At 40.8% G+C, this 17,143-nt stretch overlaps 1 protein-coding gene and 1 pseudogene across 1 annotated transcript in view; both read left to right on the top strand.

Moving 5' to 3' along the window:
* MAP3K5 (mitogen-activated protein kinase kinase kinase 5) overlaps positions 1-17,143 on the top strand; it is a 213,252-nt gene that overhangs the window by 157,482 nt on the left and 38,627 nt on the right. The window contains exons 15-19 of the mRNA XM_043456974.1: positions 2,732-2,865; positions 6,185-6,312; positions 7,373-7,509; positions 8,442-8,547; positions 15,486-15,643. Coding sequence (XP_043312909.1) covers positions 2,732-2,865; positions 6,185-6,312; positions 7,373-7,509; positions 8,442-8,547; positions 15,486-15,643 — 663 coding nt within the window. The remainder of the gene's footprint in view (positions 1-2,731; positions 2,866-6,184; positions 6,313-7,372; positions 7,510-8,441; positions 8,548-15,485; positions 15,644-17,143) is intronic.
* LOC122433915 lies at positions 12,148-12,761 on the top strand (annotated as a pseudogene).

Raw genomic sequence — 17,143 nt, 5'->3', positions numbered from 1 at the left:
GTTTTGTGTGTTCCATCTCTTCACCTTCCATAGGCACAAGGCTTCATTTCCTATCCCCAGTGAGCACCAAGGCCAAAGTCTCAGATAAGGAATTGATGAACTGTAGCCCAGACACCAAAACCAGCCTACCACTTCTCTTGGTAAATAAAGTCTTATTGGAACACAACCATGCCCATTTGCTTCTGTGTTGACTGAGCTACTGACAATGGCAGGGTTGAGTTGCTGCCATAGAGATCGTGTGGCTCACAAAGCTGAAAATAATCAATATCTGTCCCTTGGCTGAAGCTGTTTGCCAGCCTCTGCCCTAGATTTATAAATTAAAAGACTTCATCCCCAGAACTTGGGCTTGCATGGTCATCAGTTCTTGTGATTATCCCTTTAGTGTCCCTTTTCCTTTTAATTTCTAGTTCCTAGAAGCCTTCTTTACTTTTTTATAAGCCCAGGTAGGCGTTTAATGGAGTAGGAAGTGGTAACCCACTTCAGTATTCTTGCCTGGAAAAATCCCATTGACAGAGGAGCCTGGTGGGCTACAGTCCATGGGGCAGCAAAGAGTTGGGCATGACTGAGCACACACACTAGACATTTAAAGTATGTCTATTTAATTTTGTCTAGGTTGTTTTGGTGGGAATATTTTCATGTACGTAGCCTACCATATTGCCCAAACCAGAAACTCTTCTATTCTCTTTGGATAGTAATATATTCTTCTTTTTGTATTTTCCTGATCATTTAACTTGATCATTTAAAAGTTTTCTGTTTTCTAATGTAATTCTTTAAAACTCTGAAAATTTTTATCTACATAGTTCTAAATTTGTAATTTTTGATATGAAATGCTCTCCTTGTCATTCTTTTTCAACTACTTTGTAATTCCCATGATCATTTATTTTTTAATCCTTGATAATTTTAAATTGCAATGCTCAGTTTTCAAATATAGTTTTTGGCTGTCTTATTTTTAGTATCTTGTGGTCAAAGATCATGGTCTTTTATCATAGCTGTTCTTTGAAATTTGTTGAAATTTTCTTTGTGGCCTAATATGTGACTAATTATTTTATATTTTTCATATATGCATGAAAGGAATTTGTAGCTGGGTACAGGGCTATCTCTGTATTTACCATACCAAACTTGTATTTGTGCCATTAGGGTCTCTACTTTGAATTTGTCTGCTAGATATATTGGTTTCTAAAGAGTTTTATTTAGAACTTATTATGGTTTATATCGTATATTTTTCTTTGTAATTTTATCAGCTCTATATATTTTGAGGCAATGTTAGCTGAGTGTAAACATCCATGATCATTATCCTCTTTTGGATTATTTTGTGTGTTAGTATTAAATTTGCTGATATACGAATGTTAGAAATCAGTTTTTTGGTTTTTTTTTTATTAAACGGTTAACCCAAACCCTCTGTGAGTTGAACCTACCTATGTGCTGCTAGTTTGATACCCTAGCAAAACACAGACAAAAGAAGGAGCTTGTTTTTAGGGTCTCTCCTGCTGGTCTGTAGTTTTACATTGGGTTTGTACGTAGACATGGCTTGCTCATTTGATGACTGTGAGTCCTGTAGTTTAAGTCCACAACGAAAGATGCCGTGTCGGTGACGCCTCCAGGTCTTAGACGATGTCTGCCACATGTCACATGTTGCTGTTGTTTAGCAGCTAAGCTCTTTCCCACTCCTTTGTGACCTGTGGACTGTAGCCTGCCGGGCTTCTCTGTCCATGGGGTTCTCCAGGCAAGAATACTGGAGTGGGTTGACGTTTCCTTCCCCAGGGGATCTTTCTGACCCAGGGATCGAACCCGTGTCTTCTGCGTGGCAGGCAGATTCTTTTCCACTGAGCCACCTGGGAAGTTCTAAAAGCCACTATACCCCCTTTCATTGATTTGATGCTGTTTTCCGTATTCGACTGACATGCTTGCCACTTTGGGTTTAGGGCTGTAGATATTTCCTTTTTTGCATCAAAAATGAAGCTTTTCCTTCATTTTGAAGTTTTTCCTTTTTAAATTTTTTTTTAATTTTTAAAAATTTTTAAAATTTTACATTTATTCTATTTTTTTTTAGTCATGCCACGAGGCATGTGGGATCTTAGTTCCCAGACCAGACATAGAACCCGTGGCCCCTGCAGTGGAAGCATAGGGTTCTAACCACCAAACTTCCAGAGAAGTCCCCATTTTTCATTTTTAAAATGTTTTTTAGTCTTGGGGAACTGGGAACAGGGGTAAAGTACAAATAATCCTTGCTTATTATTGTCAGCTAGTAAGACCTCAAAGTTTCTTCTTACTCAAAGCCGTTCAGTGATTTTCTTCTCCTGGCAGAGTGAGAAATGCTTTGATGGTACCAAAAGCTGAAAAACAAAAGAACAGTTAATTCAGTGTAATAGCTATTGAGAGACATTGATGCTAATCATACTCATCTTCAGAATCAATGAAAAACAGGATTCAGTGGGTAAAGAATCCAAGTGGGCTTTTGGAGAAGCGCTTTTATGGATTTTAATACATAGTCCCTCTCTGCACCCCCACCCCAGCCCAGCGTTTGTCACAGCTGGGAAAACATGAACACACGATGCTCTGTGTTAAATTTATTCTTTGGTTCTTGAAACTGTTCATTAGAACCTCATCTTATTGTTTCCCTTGTTAAAACCATTTGATAAAATAAGGAAAAATGCTCTTGGAAAAAGTTGATGTTTAAAATGTGGACTGTAGCTAATGTTTCAATCTTCTCTCCCCCTTTGTCCTTCTGTAGTATGACTATGAATACGACGAAAATGGTGACAGAGTCGTTTTAGGAAAAGGCACTTATGGGATAGTTTATGCAGGTCGCGATCTGAGCAACCAAGTCAGAATCGCCATTAAGGAAATCCCAGAGAGAGACAGCAGGTACAGTAATTGTGACTAATCAAAGCTGCTTTCTAAGGTATTTCAGTTGTTAATAGCATTTACAAAATATTTTGGTGATATTCTAATTAATGAAACTCTGTCTGAAAACTCCATGGCTTTAATTAGCTCCCTCTGAGGTTTAGCTGCTGCAACTCACTCAGTGATTCAAGCCCAAGACTGTTGGGGAAGCATGACATCTCCATGGCAACTGGGACTTTCAAAGAGTAGCAAAGGGAATGGCCCTGTGTGTGTTGGGCTCAGGTTATGTTTCATCGTGATTGGTTTATTATATGGATACATGGGGAATAAGCACCAGCTAAAATGGTTTGAACCAGAAGTTCCAGTTTCCGGTCCGGTGTGTTAAGGACATTGGAAGTCAGCACCCCATCCTAAACTGCAGGTGGAAAGTTGGACCAACTGAGAAATCAACGACTCTTCTTGGAGCCATCAGAAAAGTGATGTCACAGGGCAAAACCGCTGTCCCCCAACATTGGAGAGACAGACGTAGGGCCGTCCCGTACTCTTGTGAGCCTTTGATCCTCGCAAAGACTGTTAGAGAAATCCCTTCCTCAGAGACTGCACAGAGCTCTTTCTCAAGTTGAAATCACATCATGTCATTACTACTTAAAACTATGTAGTTCTTACAACTATGACTATGAGTTCTTACAACACAAAACCCGGGAACCTTAACACAGACACCCGCCTGCCTCTGTGGCCTCGCCTCTCCAGCGGCAGCCACGCTGACCTGTTTTCATCAGGCCCACCAACACCACATATTGGCGGGATTGCCTCGTTGTCATCAACTAGGTCCCAGTTCAGTTCTCAAGCCCTCAGAGATGCCTTCTCTGATTACCACAAGCTCAAAAAGACACCCTTCTTTCCCCTGTAACCAGGGGGAGTCAGGCCTGTCCCAGGCCTCAGTTCTCTTTCTGCCTTGCCCTCCTTAGTCTCTGTCCTTGGTACATGACTTTCTGACGGGTGGTCACTCTGCCTTCTCTGCATTCCAGACAGGGAGAGGGAAAAGGAAAATGAACTTTCTCAGAAATGTCCAGCCTATTTTCGCGTCTTGTTTCATTGGCCAAAAGTGACCACTTCTGACTACAAAGGAGGTTAGAAACTCAGTAGTTTTTAAGTTGGCTAGTTGTTTCTCTAAACAAAATCACAGAAAGAGGGAGGAACAGATATTAGGCAGGTAGACAGTAAATTCAGTTTTAGGTTTTCTATGGTATTTTTGCAATTTCTCCTTGGTTAACTCATGAGACATAAGTATGAATTCTTCTGGGATGGTGATAGAAACTATTCACTAGATACATAAGGGAATAGATATGTGTGTGTGTGTGTGTGTGTGCATGTGTGTGTTATATTAAAAATTTCATCAAATATTCCTATAGGTTCTTAAGTATTATACATTGATAGAGTGGATTTTTAAGCTATATAAAATTTTAAAGGATTGTCTTTAGCAACATCACCTTCCTCCCCACCACCAGATAAATTTAACTAGTCACTTGGAAGAAAACCACTTTGAAAACTGTCTTTGTAGCTTAAGTTTATTCAGCTGCCACTGTGTATACACAGAGTACACCAACACCAGCGAAGATCCGTTTGCCATAATGTGGTTTGTTTGAAAACACTTACATGACAAGCTCTTCTCTTGAACAGCTGCTGTGGGGCATCTTTTTGTTACCTCTAAGAGAAGATTAAGGTGAAGTCTATCATGTTATTGTGAGATACAACACAGAAAGTATTTCCACCTTTGTGACCTGGAGAGTTTTAGGGTGGCTTTTAAAAAGGTAGCAGTTACAAAGGATAATTGCTCAGATGGTAGGATGGTTGTGAATAATGCATAATCCAGCATACACTAAACACTGCCGTCTGTAGTGAAGGCTCACAGCAACAAAAGCAGCTCCTTCCATGGTCCCCTTACACTCTAAAAACACTTCGTTAGAGCATCAGACTAGTCATAAAAGCAAGCTGCTGGATTCTAAGGACCCTCTCATAATTTGTCCCAACTAGTTGTACATCTCGAGTTGGCTTCTGCTAACATTCTACCCATTCGTCAACTATTTTCCTAGGTCAGGTATTTCTACCCAGCTGTGTGTTAGAGGAACCTGGGGAACTTTTAAAAAATACTGATGCTCAGGCCATAACCCCCAAAATTCTGGGGTAGGTCATAGACATTGATATTTTAAAAAATCCTTCCAGGAGATGCAGAATGGCCAGCCAAGGTTGGGAACTTCACTGCTTTGGATGGTTGTAGAGGGAATTTGACTCAGGAGGGGTGCTCTGGAGACATGTATGATATATTAATTTTTCAAGGCTAAGTGCATATTTAAGTATCTTTGAATATCTATACCATTTTTCTTTCTGTTGTCACAGGTAATTGAGAAGAAATGGGATTTTCTTGTAATTCCCACAGACAAGCATTGCTTATTGACCTGAACAAATTATAATTCCATGCTTATTCAGTGTGCGGTACTTACACTTTCACTTACATTTAGCGAGAATTGCTAGGTGTTACTAATCGTTTCCACATTGGAGAAGAGTCCTTATTCTCAGCTAGGATGAATTCTATTATTGTAACTTTTGAGCTATCCTTTGGTTACATAAGAAGTGTGTGTTGTATATTTATTTCTTCATGATCTTATGTTTAAACATTTATGATTGATATTTAATAGGTTGTCAGGGGGTCTTTCAATATGGAGGCTCAGCTAGGAGTGAGTAAAAAGTAATTATGATAGAGTAGAACTGGATAGAATAGAATCAAGGAGACTTGGCATATAAATGGTTTTATATTTTTTTACTGAAGAGTTGTTCTTTTCAGTAAGTTCTGGAATGAATATTAAAATTATTTGCAATTTTGTCTTCCTGGGAAAGAATCTCCTGAAATAATAAACTTACGAAGCTAATGGAATAGAAGGTTATATGAATGTAACAGTGAGCTGTGTGGGTGATTTCAGTTCTCTTGGGTAGATCTTAGTTCTGTTACTCACTAGCTTGGAAATCTTGGATAGGTTAGTTCTGTGAATCAATTTCCTTATCTGTAACATGGGCATCTTAGTAATACCTTCTCATGGAGTTGTTGTGCGAAATGAGCTAATATATACAAAGACCTAGACTAGTATCTGACACAGTTCCCCTCAAACCCTACCAGGGCCCCAGCTTCACAGAATTTATGTGATGAGAAATAAAGACCTTAGATGGTCATATTTTATTTCATATATGGGTGAATTCATTTAGCTGGAATTTCCCATTTGTATTGCTTAAATTTATACAAGAACGTCTGATATAATTAGCTCATTGACATTTGCATGTCTTTCAGATACTCCCAGCCCCTGCATGAAGAAATAGCCTTGCATAAGCATCTGAAGCACAAAAATATTGTCCAGTATCTGGGCTCTTTCAGTGAAAATGGTTTCATTAAAATCTTCATGGAGCAGGTCCCAGGAGGTAAGAGATGGTTTTCTTTCTTAAAAAAGTATAGGTTTCTACTATATATAAAATTAAGAAGCTACAAGGATATATTGCACAACCCAGGGATCATAGCCAATGTTTGCTCATAACTATAAATGGAAAATAACCTTTAAAAACTTCAGATGTTATATACCTGAAACATATAATACTGTACATCAACTATACCTCAATAAAAATAATAAATAAAGTTTAGGAAAACCTCGGGAAAAAAAACTAACTTTTTAAAAAAGTATGTTTCTAGGGTCTTGAAGAGTAAAACTGAATGGAATTTACTAGTTTACAGGTCTTAATTTGTGTAAATGTAAATAAAATTTTGACATATGTCATTACATTACAGTTTAGTGAAAGTGAAAGCTGCTCAGTCATGTCTGACTGTTTGTGATCCCATGGACTACAGAGTCCATGGAATTCTCTAGGAGAGAATACTGGAATGGGTAGCCTTTCCCTTCTCCAGGAGATCATCTCAACCCAGGGATCAAACCCAGATAGATTCTTTACCAACTGAGTTATCAGGAAAGCCCCTCCAGTTTATTGGGAGATAATAAATAAATATCAGAGCTGTTCTTGTATCAATCATTATGTCTTGAATTAAGGTTTACAAACTGAGTGGTCTTTTGTGTGTGTGTGCTAAGTTGCTTCCGTCGTGTCCGACTCTGCCACTCTAAGGACTACATAGCCTGCCAGCCCCCTCTGTCCATGGGATTCTCTAGGCAAGAATACTGGTATCAGTTGCCATTCCCTTCTCCAGGGGATCTTCCCAACCCAGGGATCAAACCTGCATTTCCTGCACTGAAGTCAGATTCTTTACCCACTGAGCCACCTGGGAAGCCCCGTGTGGTCTTTTCAACCGTATTTGATAAAGACCATCAACAGAGCAGGGACTTTCCTATTTATATTTGAATCCAAGTACTCTGTCTAGTATATTACCTGGGCCACTGTTAATAACCAATAAATGTTAGCTTAATGTTGTAATACTAACATGTTTTAAAGAATTCATTCAAATAAGATTTTATCCACTGTTTCTCCCTACTTACAGGAAGTCTTTCTGCTCTCCTTCGTTCCAAATGGGGCCCACTGAAAGACAATGAGCAAACAATTGGCTTCTATACAAAGCAAATACTGGAAGGATTAAAATACCTCCATGACAATCAAATAGTTCACCGGGATATAAAGGTAGGTTGCACTAGGATTCATTCTTGTAAGGTCTTTGATGGGTAATTGTTTTATTTGTAAAAATTGTTTTTCTTATGAGAACTAATTTGGAATGATAAATAAATCATAGAAACAGCAGATACATATCACTCTGCCCTGAGTCAGTTATTGATAGTCCTGTCTTATCGCTTTTACTCAAGGAATAAACTCCTTAATCATGTTCAGCCAACAAAGATTGAGTTTCCACTTCATGGCTGGTACTGTTTGAGGTGCGCCATGGGGCTGGAAGCTCAACAGAGCAAAGTTAACAAGGATATGGTCTCTGCTCCCAAGAGGCTTGAAGGCTGGTTAATCTTTGTATCCTTGCCCGTAGTAGCTACTCAATAAATACTTGTTCAATTAATGGATGAATAGTTAGAAGGAAAAAAGTAAAATCCCCACTTCTCACACTTATCATATACTCCTGGGTTGAACTGAAATTAGATAATCTGTTAAATTCTCCTTAAAAAGGGAAAATTTAGAACTAATAAATTTATAACAAAATTGGACTATTGAAAGCAAGTTAATATTACTACCCTAAAACTAACACGAATGTCCATTTATTTGTGCTGCCCCTAAATATTCTAGGAAAAGAAGTAAAACAACATAGAATAAGTCAAGTACTAGGAAGGTATTAATATCATAATTTAACTAATCATACTCATATCAAACACAAATAGCCCTACTATCTATAAACCTTGTTTCATCTTGTGACCTGAGTAGCAGATTGTGAACTGATAGTATGTAAACAAAAATGGTGTCAATAACTCACTACTGATGTTACTGTTAAGGAAGAATATAGAAATAGTATCCTTTTTGCTGTAAGGACACTTTTTCTTATTAGATTTTCAAGCCAATAACAAACAGTATTGGGAGAAAGATAACATTTCTGATTGAAGTTCCTTCTTCTCTAGGGTGACAATGTGTTGATTAATACCTATAGTGGTGTTCTCAAGATTTCTGATTTCGGAACATCAAAGAGGCTTGCTGGCATCAATCCATGTACTGAAACTTTTACTGGTATGTTTTTGCAGTGATGATACAGATCTTATGTAATTAAAGAAATAATTGCTGTGTTTGAGCATGATGTGAGAGAGAAATTTAGTCTGGGTTCTTACCAACATTCATATTGATATCTTTTGATGCTCACTGAAAAATGCTATACAGAATTTCATCTGACCATTTCTTACCTTGTATTTATATAACTCACTCAGTCTCCTGCTTAATACTGCTGAAGATATATATTTTTTTAACTCTCAATTTGATATTTGTTTTTCTTTTCATGTCATTACTTCTCTCCTGGTTGGTCTACAACCACTATAATCCTGACAACATTTCTTTTTTTAACATTTCTTTAGCCCAGCCTCTCAGTGATTCTTACTCATACTTTAATCACTTCCCATTTGGACTACGAGTTCTTTCTTTCCTAATCTGTTTACTGCCTGTGGTCTATTCCCCTACTCACAACCTAAATAACTAAGATTTCAATTCAAAAAAAGGAAGTGACTCACTAACTCAGAAGTAGGGTGGAGAGAAAGCTTTGCTGAGAAATTAGGCAATGCAGCTACTAAGCTCCCTCTGGACCAAAATCCTGAGAGGGTGGAGACAACGTGACTTCCAAAAAGGTAACAGTAGCCAAGAGGAAACCAAGGCTTGGAGAGATTAATGACCACCCAACAGTTATAGGGAGGACATCTGGAAGTCCAGCCCTGCTCTCCCCTCCAAGTTTTCATCATCCACTCTGCTGATTCTCATGAAGTGTTAAGTTCCTGTTATTGTGACTTCCCTGGTGGTCCCTGGTGGTAAAGAATCCACCTGTAATGCAGGAGCCTGCTTAATACTTAAAACACACTTAAAGTGGGTTCAATCCCTGGGTCAGGAAGATCCCCTGGAGGAGGGCATGGCCACCCACTCCAGTATTCTTGCTGGAGAATCCTGTGGACAGAGAAGCCTGGCAGGTTTCGGTCCATGTGGTTGCATGACTAAAGTCACAGCACGTGCACGCTGGTGGTCCAGCAGGTAAGACTCTGCTCTCACTGCCTCGGCTCGGGTTCAATCTCTGGTCAGGGAACTAAAATCCCACAAGTCTTGCAGTGCAGCAAAAAATAATAATAGTAAAAATTAAATTCTTATTATCATCAGAGAGAGAGATTTAGAAAAAAAAAAAAAGATACTGTAATGGATAATCTTTGGTCTAATATAAAACAAGATTGTCCAAATGCCCTCATTTCTGATTTCTGTGACATGATGGCAGTACTTCCATTTTGCAAATGAAGAAATTGAGAGAGAGAGAAGGGACATCACAGCTGAAAGTCACAAGAGTTTATAAATGATAGAACTGATTTTTAATCCACCCTTTGCGCTTTGCTTTGAGCTTCTTGCTCCAGTCCATCTTTCTCTCCACCTTCCTGAAGTGTCTCTAGTGGCAGCTTGGAAAGGGGAAAGGCAGAGAAAGAGATAGTCTGAAGTCTCAGAACATTCAATCAGCAAAGTCTCTGATCCAATTCCTGCTCTCACGGCAGTGGGGATTTCGGGACACAATCAAACCCATTTAGAATGCATTTTTTAAACAAAATGAATTCCAGCCTTCTAGTAACTTTAAATATATTTATATTTCTTTTCCTCATACTCCCTCCATTTGGCAGGAGACCCTTTAAATACTGCCAAGTCTCAGGAACTTCTGTGAGGAAAATCCTGACTTTCAGACACTTGATCTGGGGAAGATGTCACTTTAATATCTGCTGCTTATCTTAAACGTTTTCTTTAATCCCCAGAGAAGCTGTAGTCAAGCAGTCCTCCAGGAGCCCTTTGCTTGGACTTCTCACACTGGCCTCACGTGGTGTGCCATACGTGACACACGCGTGGGTCTGTCCCCAGCACTGATCGTGGGGACCTGGGGCGTGCGGGCCTCCCGGCGCTAACTCAGCGCTGGTCACGTCATGGGTGCAGGCAGCCTCTGATGAGCTGAGTCAAAAGACAGTGGCCTGTGTGACTTCTTCGTGATTTGATGAGAGGGCAGGCAGCCCCAACTGTTCTTTATGGAGCGCTTACTGCATCCAGATTGTGTTAAGTGCTTTACATGTTATTGCATCGAAATTCATATATCGAGCCTTAATCCTTACATATTATTACCCCAGTTTATGGTGAGAAAATTAAGGTTCAAAGAGGTTAAATAGTTTGCCTGAGGTCGCAAAGCTAGTAAGTCAAAGAGCTGCAATTCAACTAGACTTAACACGCCAAATGGAATGAATTAGCTTTTCCCCAAACCTGTTCCACCCACACTCTCCTCTGGGCACTCCAGCCTTAGAGTTATCCACTGCGCCTCTCTTTTCTCACACTCAGCTCAGTCAGCCAAGGAAACCTATCAACTCTGTCTTCAAAACGTGTCCAAATCTGGACCGGTTCCTCTCCGTCTCCCTGGCTCCCGCCCTCGCCTCTCACAATAATGATCTCAATAGCCTTTTTTCCTGCTTCCACTACTGTCTCCCCTCAACTCGACAGCCAGAGCAATCCCGTATAGACATAAATCGAGCCCTATCACTCAGAGACTTCGATGGCTTTCTGTTTTTGGAGTCAACAAACACCACAGTCCTTACAATGATGGACAAAGCTCAGACCTTCTCAGAGTCTGTTACCTTTTAGTCTGTTACCCTTCCCACCTTGCACAGGCCTTCTTGCACTTCCTTCATTCCGCCAGGCGGGATCCTGCTGCAGGGTATTTGCACACCCTTTTCCTTCCATGGCACTCTTCTCCCGGCTATCTGCATGGCGAAGTCCCTCACGTTCTTCAAATCTTAACTCACAGGTCATGCCAGTGAGGCCTGTGATTGCCCTGTTTACATGGCAGCCCTCCCCAGACACTTCTGATCCCCTTCTCCTGCCTTTTTCTTATTTTATCCTTAACACATCACTTTCTAACATACTCTGTCATGTACTTACGTGTTTTACTATAGTTTGTTGTCTGTCTTCCACCGCAACAATGTAAGCTGCACAAGCCCTGGGATTTCTGTCTGTTTTGGCCACTCCTTCATTCTCAGTGCCTGGCCCATAGAACCGTGCTGTGCTCAGATGCTCCATCTTTTCCCGCTCTTTGTGACCGCATGGACTGCAGCCTGCTAGGCTCCTCTGTCCATGGAATTCTCCAGGCAAGGGTACTGGAGTGGGTTGCCATTTCCTTCTCCAGGGGCTCTTCCCAACCCAGGGATCAAACCTGCGTCTCCTGCACTGGCAGGAGGATTCTTTACCACTGAGCCACCTGGGAAGCCCTTCGGGCAGTATTAAGCCACTAAATGCATGCTGCTGCTGCTGCTAAGTCACTTCAGTCATGTCCAACTCTGTGCGACCCCATAGACGGCAGCCCACCAGGCTCCCCGGTCCCTGGGATTCTCCAGGCAAGAACACTGGAGTGGGTTGCAATTTCCTTCGCCAACTAAATGCATGGGTGAATGTGATGTGACACCAAGGTTTAAGCTTTTAGCTACTCTTGTACTCCCCAGGTGGTTGTAGTGGTAAAGATATTCTAAAATAGGTGATTTTAAAGTAATTTGTTGGCCTCCGGACTTCTCTGAGGCCAGCAGCCGCCCAAGCAGGGGCCCGGGGCCGCGGGCTCAGCCGACTACCATGGGCTCGGTGTCAAACCAGCAGTTCCCAGGTGGCTGCGCCAAGGCGCCGGAGGAGGCGCCGGAGGACGCGGCCCGCGCGGCGGAGGAGCCGCAGCTGCTGCCTGGTGCCGGCATCTGTAGTGGTTCAACGTGCGCATGGGGTTCGGCTTCCGGTCCATGACCGCCCGCGCAGGGGTCCCGCTCGACCCCCCGGCGGATGTCTTTGTGCGCCAGAGTAAGCTGCACATGGAGGGCTTCCGGGGCCTGAAGGAGGGTGAGGCCGTGGAGCTCACCTTTAAGAAGTCCGCCAAGGGCCTGGAATCTATCCGAGTCACCGGCCCTGGTGGGGTGTTCTGTATTGGGAGTGAAAGGCGGCCCAAAGGGAAGAATATGCAGAAACGCAGATCAAAGGGAGACAGGTGCTACAACTGTGGCGGTCTAGACCATCATGCCAAGGAATGCAAATGCCACCCCAGCCCAAGAAATGCCACTTCGTGCCAGCGTCAACCATATGGTAGCCTCGTGCCCGCTGAAGGCCCAGCAAGCTCCCAGCCCCCAGGAAAGCCAGCCTACTTTCCGGAGGAGGAGGAAGAGATCCATAGCTCTGCCCTGCTCCCAGAGGCCCAGAATTGAGCCACAGTGGGTGGGGGCTATCCTTTTGTGATCAGGAAGCTTTGAGGAGCAGGCATCAATCGGCAGAGTGGAGAAAGTGGGGACAGGGTGGGCAGGGGGCAGCTGGCACTGCCATATATCTGAGGCTGGAGCCCACTGCATCACCCCCTCTTCCCTCTTGGTGGGAAGAAGGGGTGAGGCAAAGAAACTCCAGTTAGCTCTTTCCAAATGCATGTGAGGGCTTTGGGGGTTAACCCTCCCTGCATGCTTTATATGAGTCTCCACCCCCAGAATCTCCAGCTTTTGAAAGTGGCCTGGGTACGGAAGTTGTTTTGCTCTTAAAGAAGAACATGGAATAATATTTCCCATATCAGAGTGTGAAGATTAAGAAGAACAGATTGATGGACCCAACCAACAAGCCACTACATTCCATGGGAGGAAACATCTCAGGGGGGTAGCAGGGTTTTCCTCTTCTCTTCTCATAACCCCCTCTTGGGACAGAATGCTAAGAACTGTCCCAAGTAATGGATTATGATGACAGATAAAGGGGTGATTGAGGAAACAGCTGCAGACTTGCTGCTTCTAAGCTCACTCTCACCCCATTCTGGGCCAACTCAATTTTATTTATTTGCTGCCTTGGGTGACTGTACCTTGGGTCCCACTTTCTCCAGGATGCCAACTGCACTAGCTGTGTGCGAATGACGTATCTTGTGCATTTTAACTTTTTTTTTTTTTTCTGTAATATAAATATTCTGGTTTTGTAAAAAAAATAAAAAATAATAAAGTAATTTGTTTATTCTAATGAAGGTATTTGAGGTATGGGTTTTAGAGTTAATACTCTCACTTGTTCTCTTTGGGTTAATGTTCACACTGGTTTGATCTTCACTATCCAGCTCTGTAAATCTCTTTATATAAAATACTGTATCATGTGCTTGTGGAGTAAATAGAGCAGATATGAACACATGGTTAAACGTGCCATTTTGGTACTTGATCTGTGGGGGATAATTAAACACAGTCGTCAAATATCACTCTTTGAAGTATTATCTAATGAATCAAAACACTAATTTATTGTTAAGATATTACTTGAATTATCCAATTTTTAAAATTCATTATATTTTTGGTCAGTTGTCATTCCTGCTGAGATATTAGAACAACTTAAATTCTTCCCTTAAATCCATTTTAGATCCACAGATAATAAAAGAGTGGTAGGCTTCAGCTCATATTTTCTCAATGATCACTTGATTTTGTTTACTTTGTAAAAAATGACCACTTTGGAGGAAACTGTCAATGAAGAGAAATTGTAACAGTTTTCTACTAAGGGTAACAATTTGAGGAGCATGGTTACCTTATCCTTCACCAGGTGAAATGCTTTCTTTCAAAAATATGACTGGTTTAAGCTGAGAACAGACAGGTGAAGTTGTATGTGACCATGAGCATGAGCCATTCTCATGTAATGATGAGATCTCAAAGATAAGCCTGGTAAGATGACAAAACTTGACAAAAATAATATACTTTCACTTAAAAAAAATTACAGCCAGTTTCTAGCCTTTAATCATGGGTTTTGTAGGAACTGTTTAGAGGAAATTTGTGTAGCAGTTTTCACCTATAAATTAAGCACAGAGCATTCGTAGAAAGTGTTCCTTGTATTTATCAAAGTGTCTCTTATTGTTTATGAATAAGAAAATGCTCAAGTGGCTCTTTTGGCAAATGCTTCAGTATTTGAAATAATTTATTATGGCATCTTGGATCCTGTTTGCTGATTACATCATTTATGAGTATATCAGAAGCTGGGGACATGGCAATTATCTGTTCCTATTTGTACTCCTGACTAATTGCCGGATTTTGAGAAATCACTCCAAACTAGATATATAAATTTGGCCTCTAGTTGTAGCCAATAAGACAATTGCAAGTTAGTGTCCACTTGGGAAGTAGGAGACCGGAACTAAAACCAGGGGTTCTCGGCCCCCATGTGGTGCTCTTTGCATCATACCACGCTTTTCAACTCCTTGATTCCATGAAGCCTTTTAAATTTCCTCTCTTTTTCATTCTATTCTTCTTCACTCCAGTTACTTGTTTATACAGATGGCTCATGACTCGACTTTAACCCATTAAATCTATTATTCTGTGGACCACAGGCTCATAGCAGAAGCCATGTATGTTAGATTAACAGAGTAAAGTACAACCAAAATTATTTACATTATTTTAAACAATGGCTTTCAGAAATCTTCATGTTTTCATGTTTAAGAAATAAACATGAAAACAGAAGAACTGAGCATTCAATCAGGAATTGAGAAATTACAGACTAAGGAAATGGATGAATGACCCAGATTTTTCCTGCAAAAGATTGGAAGTATACGTAAAGGGAATCTCCATGTATTTGAAAAACTGATCGCAGAAAATGTGTGTTGATGTATTTTCTGTTATTCTCAAATGACTATTAGAAGTTTTGAAGAGGTCCCAGGGAAATGATGCCTCAATTACACTCTACTGTCTAGGAAATGAGGAAGTATCTATTCATAAACAGATAATATTAGTAAGATATATTTATATCACTAGTGAAATCCATTATGACAACTACTATTTCCCCTTTTATTAGCAGCAGAGAAAACTGGGACTTAAAGAAGATGAGATACTAAAACCTGAATCATGCTTTTAAATTGTCTTATTTATGTAAATAACTTGAAACCATCGTTAGTGCATCTGTTTTCTCTTTTTAAATTCTAACTGTGTTTGAATTCTATCCAGGTACCCTCCAGTATATGGCACCAGAAATAATAGATAAAGGACCAAGAGGCTATGGGAAGGCAGCAGACATTTGGTCTCTGGGCTGCACGATCATTGAAATGGCCACTGGAAAACCACCCTTTTATGAACTGGGGGAACCACAAGCGGCTATGTTCAAGGTCATATTTCATATCTTAAATGTCCTAAAAATCAGTGGTTAAATCTCTTTACAGCTCTTGGAGTTCCATGTGTGTATGTCATATTTTTTTAAGCAAAAGGAAAGGAGCCTGAGCTAGCACAATGTAAGATCTAAAGTTAAAGTTTCACTCCCCTCAGTCAGCCTCACGTGGAGGGTCTCTCTCCACATTTCGTTTTCTCAGCTACCAAGTGAGACTCAGTGTAAGGCCTTTTGACCACCTTTTCACGATGCAGTATAAGTAACACGCCACTCCACAGAAGATGATTTAAGCCCTTTGGGAAACACAGTCTGAAAAATCTTCCACTGAGGGACATATGAAAACACTTTTTATCCATTTAGGTATTAAAGGCATGTTTTCCTTTTCTCCTCTATCATTGTAGTTTGAAGTTTCCATAGATAAAAGGGTATAGTTGTTTTAAGTACATCAGCCTTAGTACAGCTGTCTACTCTTCCAGCCTGTTACTCTGCCCATTAGTAACTCTTCTGGGGGCTGGGAAAGGAAGCAGCTCCAGCTCTCAAAATAGGGAGCATGTGAAATGGAAACAGCCTTGAGAGAACCTGGGGGGCACAGCGTCAGCATCCGGGGCCCGGACAGTGACCGGCCCCTGAATCCCTGCAGTCCGCTCCTGCCACTCCACTGAGCCGGAGGAATATTAAACTGAAGCCCTGTCTCCCGGGAAGTGAAGCTCCCATCTCTGCTATTCTCTGAGGCATCGGACTTTTGATTGTAATTTATTATTCCTTTCCCTGCCCCTGACCATGTTTCTAGCACTTACTCCATTTGTGAATGGCCTCTCTTATGAGGGGCCATGTCATGTCCCTGCTATGTTTGGACCGAACTTGGTTTACCTGAAGCTTGGAGACGAGCTGATGGGCTGCTGCTGATACAGAAATGAGTAGTGTAACCACACCTGAAAAAAACAATGAGAGTGTCTCAGAGATCTGCCTTTCTGGGCATGAATGGATGTCTTTCTCTTCTTGGCCAGTCTTTCAAGTTCTTACCAATCTCTGGGACTTCACTCTGAAATGTTCCTCTGTTACACATCAGTGCGGAATTATTAAGCAACATGCTTTAGAGGAGATAGCATGCTCTGGCACTGACTTGCAACATTTTAATCCAGGCTCCAACACAGTCAAGCTATTTACTGGCTTTGAGTAAATTACTTAACCTTCTTGTGCATTGGTTTCCTCATCTATAAAACGGGTAGAAAAATAGTACCTATCTAATGAAGGTTTTTGAGGAGTGAATGAGATAATATGTGAAAAGCACTTAAAACAATGTCTGATACATAATAAAGGCTTTATAATTAGTACAAATGTATCTTATCTATATAATAAGTTAATATAAGCTATTTAATAACAAAACATTTCCTTAGGAAATTTTCTCTGTACTAAATACATGAAACATCGCTGAAAGACATTAGAATGACAGCAATGAGGAAAACGTTCTCATTGTTATAAAAATACTGTTTGTTTAATT

This window comes from Cervus canadensis, chromosome 33, assembly GCF_019320065.1.
Source record: "Cervus canadensis isolate Bull #8, Minnesota chromosome 33, ASM1932006v1, whole genome shotgun sequence".
NCBI lineage: Eukaryota > Metazoa > Chordata > Mammalia > Artiodactyla > Cervidae > Cervus > Cervus canadensis.
This window is presented reverse-complemented; position numbering and strand designations above follow the sequence as displayed.